The sequence below is a fragment of the Sphaeroforma arctica genome (genome assembly GCF_001186125.1).
Source record: "Sphaeroforma arctica JP610 unplaced genomic scaffold supercont1.696, whole genome shotgun sequence".
NCBI classification, from domain to species: Eukaryota; class Ichthyosporea; order Ichthyophonida; genus Sphaeroforma; species Sphaeroforma arctica.
In genome coordinates this window covers 2,501-9,057 of record NW_014039862.1, presented here as the reverse complement: position 1 = coordinate 9,057, position 6,557 = coordinate 2,501, and the positions used below count along the sequence as shown (strand labels likewise).

The 6,557-nt window shown below is 41.6% G+C and overlaps 1 protein-coding gene across 1 annotated transcript in view; it reads left to right on the top strand.

Moving 5' to 3' along the window:
• The first annotated feature begins 4,966 nt into the window (after positions 1–4,966).
• Positions 4,967–6,557, top strand: part of SARC_08095 (hypothetical protein) — a 2,295-nt gene continuing 704 nt past the window's right edge. The window contains exon 1 of the mRNA XM_014297936.1: positions 4,967–6,557. This exon is cut by the window's right edge and continues 704 nt beyond it. Within this exon, the coding sequence (XP_014153411.1) occupies positions 5,157–6,557 (1,401 nt within the window). The 5' untranslated portion in view covers positions 4,967–5,156.

Genomic DNA, 6,557 nt, shown 5'->3' with positions numbered 1-6,557 from the left:
CGGCGAAAACAGTACTGAGAGGATTATATATAGGCAATGTCTCAGCCTCCCAATCCCTCAGAGTATTGCTGTTTTCACGAGGCATACAAAGGACTCATTTTGTCTACTTACTTCAAATTTCACGATGTTTAGACTTCACCTAAACGCTTAATAAGTTAAAGGCGTTAATATCGCCTTGATAGACCAAATATTACAATGATAGAGTGCCAAATTGTTTGATTTCAAGTCGGGAATGTCTCCAAGAAGATCCCGAATTGCGTACCAAAGTAAGTGTGTAAAACTTCCATCTCTCCTATTTCCGAATACCTTCGATAGTTACTTTTGAAACTGACGGAAAAGCAATTTTCATTGATATTAGCCGGTTGTAATATTTAGAATCCCTAAACAAACCATACCCAAATGTTCTTACCGCTGCATTCATCACATACCTATGTGACATGGTACCATCCGGTTTGGTCTTCATTACGTCCGGAAATTACGCTCCATACGTATTTCGAAACATCCATGCCCTGTTGACCCGCTGTCGGATAAACTCTCGTTGACCCTTTTCCTGAATATCACAAAGTTCTGTCGCCAAGCCGGTCGGAGTGGTGTTTTGGGTAAGCGAAGGAATTGTGAATCGAACCTGCTGTCCGAATCGTCGTCCTGATGGTGAAGTGTATGGTCCACATCATCCGGACCTATATCCACGAAACGCAGTTGTTCTTTCGATACGTTGATTTGGGGTTGACCCAACAGTGTTTGTGCTATTGGCTCATCCTCCGAGTCATCCTTCCCTGATTCACCATGACTTTGGTCCTATGCTGCGGCTTGCCTTTTCTTCCGCTGCTTAGTAGGTCTCAATTCATGTACCATTGGTTGGTAGTCCTTCAGGAAGGCTCTCCTATCCCTTGCTATCATATGATAAGTAAGATCTCGCCTACGTGTGTCCACTGGTGGGGATGATACATCTGATTACAGTGCATGTCGCACTTCCTCTGAAGTTAAATTTCCCGAGGATTGCGTTTTCTCGGCTTATCCCCTTTCGAGATTTCGCCTTCTTTGCTGGTGGCTTCTGTGGCTCTGTAGTCACATTACCTCCGGATGCATCTACACCCGAGTCAGCCAACTTCTTACGTTTCCGTTTAGTCAGAGTTGGTGCCGGATGTACCTGCGTGATCTCAACCAGCTTCTACTGATGGTGGCGGGGGTGTTTTCTGCTTTTTATCGCCTACAGTAAGCCCTTTCACGTTTGTAGCCTTAGCTACATTCGCTGCATTATTTTTTCTTTTCGTCATAATATCGATAGCGTATTTTAAACTTAAAAATATGTAAAAGTCGGCCTTCTCTAGGCTGACTATACGATACCAAGACGTTTACGTTAATAAGACAATACGTCAATACGATAAAATGTTAAATGCTAAAAAAGGTTAACTTCAGCCCTTGATAATGACCAAAAGATTGGGGGATTTTAGACTGAGACTATTCTCTATATGCTTCGCTCTAATCACTCATTACTTCTGTCTAGATTTATTTATGTTTTAGTTACTAAGACTAGATATCATTTTATTGGACACATAGTTTCCATTTCACGCCTCGAAGCAATCACCTAATCAACTAACCAATAAAATATCTCTAAGTCCAACTTAAGAAAATCAAAAATAAAATCAAAACACCAAGTCGGTGCAGTATACATCTGTACCTAAACCCCATCACTTGGTACCTAGCTCTCCATCCCATATAAGGCATAGGCGGGCACATCTAGTTGGCTGGCTAGGAGGAATCAAAACCATGTTGTCCTAAATTCTAACAACTCTGATCCTGTCCTTTTCTCGGTGGATTATCTTGCTTTGAGATTCTTATCGAATTATACCATAGGTTTGTACCAACAACCATTTCATGCCTGAGACCCTCTCTCATGTACTCCCGTTAATTAGAGACTCCCAAAGTTTTATTTTCAGGTGTCAGATTAGTGTCGTTCCTGTTTTTTGTACAATTCTAATTTCAGTGGAAAGACCAATCTATATTTGGAAAACCACCTAGTTGTCCATAGTAGAGTCCCATACTCTACTGAGTACTATCACAAGTTCAGAATCTTGAATATCTCAGTTCTTGTTCATGTCCAATTCATTAAACATATTCCAGTATTATAAGTATAACCGTTTATACGTTATACGTTTATGATATACGTTAACTGTGCAATTACTATTAGGAACCCGCTATTTTTACACTGTCGGATAAATACCTCCACATCCCCTTCTCTTGGCCCCCTTCCGTACCCGATGTCTCATCTGTAGGAAGCTCAAATATGGAGGGGCACATAGAGGTAGTTCCAGTTTCAATTCACTATCTGTTGTAGCGATAGAAGACCATCGAACCTTCATTCAATTCTTCAATTCCTTACACAACTCGCACACAGCACAGTTTTAAACGACTAGTTCAACCGACGAATATCCTGTTATTTTACAACCAAACGCTTCACCTCCACTGTCGATAAGCATTTATGTTTGATCAACAGTTCAACACTACAAAAAAATCAAAATGTGGCGGGCTGCACCACCAATCAGCTTCTACTACGTTTATGATGTCACGATTTCCAAACGTATTACGTATATTGATTCTTTAACAGCATTTTTTTCAAAGGTGGGGAATAATTTTTGACGTCCTTGTGTTTTAAAGACATATAAAATTCAAATCGTTTCAAGCATCTCATTGGCCAACTGAATAATTTAAGAGGGTACCAAGATTGTCCTGTATGTCTGAAATGGTCCGTCATAATCAGCCAGCTATAGTCCATTTCTTTACCAATAAGGTGTTTATCTCAAGTGCGAAATTGAGATACGTGTTGACTGGGAGAACATGTCTTTAAATTTTTTCTTTATGACCCTCTCTACTCTACTAATTAGGCTGAAAGCTTAGAATCGTAGAGGTAGTCTATTTGTTCGTATTGAGGCAAAATAATAAATATGTCTCACACAGACCACAGCACCCCACACACCCATAAAGAGTACAGACAGTACATGACTACATACCCTATCACCAGCACACACACACACACACACACACACACACACACACACACACACACACACACACACACACACACACACACACACCACCACACATACATGATGTGTACACATTTTCACAATCTCACACAGGCTTAATCAGTATCACACAGACACACACACACTAACTCACACATCCCAAACGCAAACACCCACTCCACACTCACTCAATCAGTCACTCTTTCACTCCATAAACACACACACACACCCCTCGCACACGAACTCTCATATGGTGCACTCGCCTATAGATACAAAACAATCGCTTTTTCTCGATTTTTTTGCGTGAAAAAAATGTGAGACCTGTCCAAAACTGGAATAAAAAGAGGTGGCAAAATTTTGATTGTGGCAAAATTTTCAGGTCTGACACAAAATACTTGTGTGCCGGCGAATTCTACCTGTGTCATGCATTTTTCACTCACATTGATCCGGAAAACTTCAAAAAAATCACCACACTTTAAAAAATACATAGTCGAAACCATTATTACACATAGTTTATTACTTGCATCAATCGAAAGAAAAATATCATTTTGCAATCAATCGGCACCTTCGCCAGTGAGTTGCGCATAGATATAGTCCGGTACCCTCCGATTAAAGGTATGTTTCTTCTTGGCAAACTCAGCAAGGTGGTAATTGAGCCCTTGATCGTAGCAGTCTATATATCTATAGCAACCTCTGATAAAGCGTCTGATCGTGGCAAGAGGCACTGTGTCCAATTGTTTTGGTACACTTTTCATATTATCTTCAATATGGAATAATAATAATAAACATTCATATGTAGGATTAGATAAAAAATTTGCGTACACAGATTGACCACTAACAAAAACAAAAAATATTTTTCTACAGTCGAGTTATAGAACACAAACATATATTTACAAGTACCGAAAACTCGTGATTTGGGAAAACGGCAAAAATTTGGGCTGAGTGACATTTCTATTTTTTTGGGAGACCAATATGAAAATTTGAACCGAGTGATAATCATCTACTGGAAATTCTGAGTCCGTTGCCGTGTCTAATAACGCCAGGATCGGATAAATATTTTCGGACCTCTGGTCCTTCAAACTTGGGGTCGCGAGGCGGTTATCTATACGCGAGTGCACCATAGCACATATCCGCTTTATTATATAGGGTTGGGCTACTGAAAAAAAACCGCCTATTCCCGACTCAGTGGACTGTCAAAAATTGAGACTCGAATCAAAAATTGATTTTGGGGAAATCATTTGGTCAACTACATTTGACTCCAATTCAGTTAAAAAAAAGAGACTTTTATAAAACAGTTTAGAAAAAATACACTGATAGTCTCTCTCTAGTCTCTACTTACTAGAGTCTCTAAATACTCTCTATTTACCAGTAGAGAGATTGAGAGAGAGGTTTGTACATATTTATGGTGCTGTAGTTTTTATATTAAAATTCCTTGACTCCATGTCCTTGAGCCGATACAAGTTCACTTATTTTTTAATTTTAAAACAGGGAGTCTGGACCACTGAGATGTTTCTTTTTTATATATATATTATACCGCTTGTTATGTATGTAAATTTAAATATATCAATGCGTTCTGCATTTAAAATATACATTTAAAAACTATATACACACGGCCCTGGTTGTTGCTACGGGTGCATGTTCAGAGCCCTTTTTTGTTAAGAAAATATTCAAGCTTCCTGAGTTTCTATCTCGCAGGGTGTCCAGTTTTTTTTTAACCCTGAATAAACATTTTTTAAGTTCACACATTGCGTGTACGTGCAACTTTGAAATAATCACCTTTTTTTTAAATGGTTTAAACGGATTGACGTTTTAAAAAAAAAGGGGGTTTTTAAAGTCTCCTCTGGCGGATTGAACGAAAAGCACAGTGCTCTCTGTAGTTGGCCCAGCAATCGGTTTGTACATAGATCTCAATTTGTGCGGTATTTCTTGCACACAAACGAGTCCAAGTCGTGAAAGGGGGATGTATAGTACATAGCTTTCGCTGCTATCCGTAACTTAGTATTTGGATTAGTATTTGGGTACATGGTATCACGTCTGGCTTTTGTTCGACAATCTTATTGATTGTTAGTCATTGAAGACGGCTAGATTATAATATAGTCGATCACGAAAGAGAATCAAAGGATTGACACGATGGTTGTGATTGCAAAGGTGCAGGAGTGGTGGGGAATACTTGCGCTCACTCTCCGTGGATTAAAACGAGTACTATTTATCAGTGCTGTGTGCCAGGTCCTGGTCATCCTTAGCAACGATTTGGTTCTGCCATTTGTTCGCTCGAACATCTCCTGTGACACACCTGTTGACCCCAGCATAGAGCCTGGGTCGCCATTGTGGTCGGGGTCGGAATTATGTGGCGATAGAAGTTATGTGTTAAACCAAGGCCAGGACATTGTAGGAGTTGCTACAAGTGTAAAACTGGTTACTAGTACAGTCACCATTCCCATTCTAGCGTCCATTGCTGATGTGTACGGTAGGAAACCAGTGGTGCTCTATGCCTTGTGGGCACTCACCATTGCATTCATTGTGTTTTTACTTATGTCGCTACTGGAGGGTTACACATGGGTGGTCTATATCGCCTCCATCATCGTGGGTAATAGCACCGTACTACAATCTTTGTTCAACGCAATCACCTCTGACATCATCGGGGACGGTAATGACAAGGCACAGGCCTTTTCTTTCACTGTCTTTAATGTCGTGAACACCGTTTGTGGAGCATTGGGTGGCCTTATTGGCATTGGTATCAAACGTATGTTTCTGGAGAACTACGGCATAGTCTGGGTATCACTTATTGGAGCTGTGTGTGTGCTAGCTATAGGTACCTTCGTTGTATTACCCGAAACGGCGTTGGTGATCATTGGTAGACGGCCTTCTCTGTACCAGGGAAAGGCTTCGCTGAGTAACGGAGATATGGACGAATCAGCAGATGATACGGCACATGCGAAGGTACCCAGCTCACATGATGGGGATTACAATAGCAGCACAATTAACGTAGGTAACACTCAGTCCTCCATCACCCTGTCCAGTGCTGGCCCCAGCAGTAAGCCGAGGGCAATCAACGATGACGAGACGGTTAATGAGCCAGGGGTCAAGCTCAAGAACGCCTTCTCTGACACTGGCACGGAGCGTATCCTGGAGACAGTCAAGTCGCTGGATGATAGCAGTTTCCACGCACAGTTCGAGATTAATCCAGATAAGGTGCATCCTCCGACCGAGGGCCTAAGTATCAAGGAGAAGATCATGTTGCTGATGCATGACATGCGTGAGACCTGGAATGACCCGTTCCTGGTGTGGGTGGCGTGTGGGCTCTTCTTCTTCCACCTGGCTATGGCCGTTACAAGTGTGTTGGCCAGCTTCTCCATGTCGGCGTTTGACTTTGAGCAAGGGGATATGGAGCTGATCTTCATCTACGTGTCGCCTGTAGGAGCCTTGGCAGTGGTCGGTGCAGGGCCGCTGAGTGTGACGCTGGGGGGTGGGGAGCGCGTCTTGTTCATTCTGGCCATCTTTGTCTTCCTGGCCCAGTTGGCATTCTTCCTG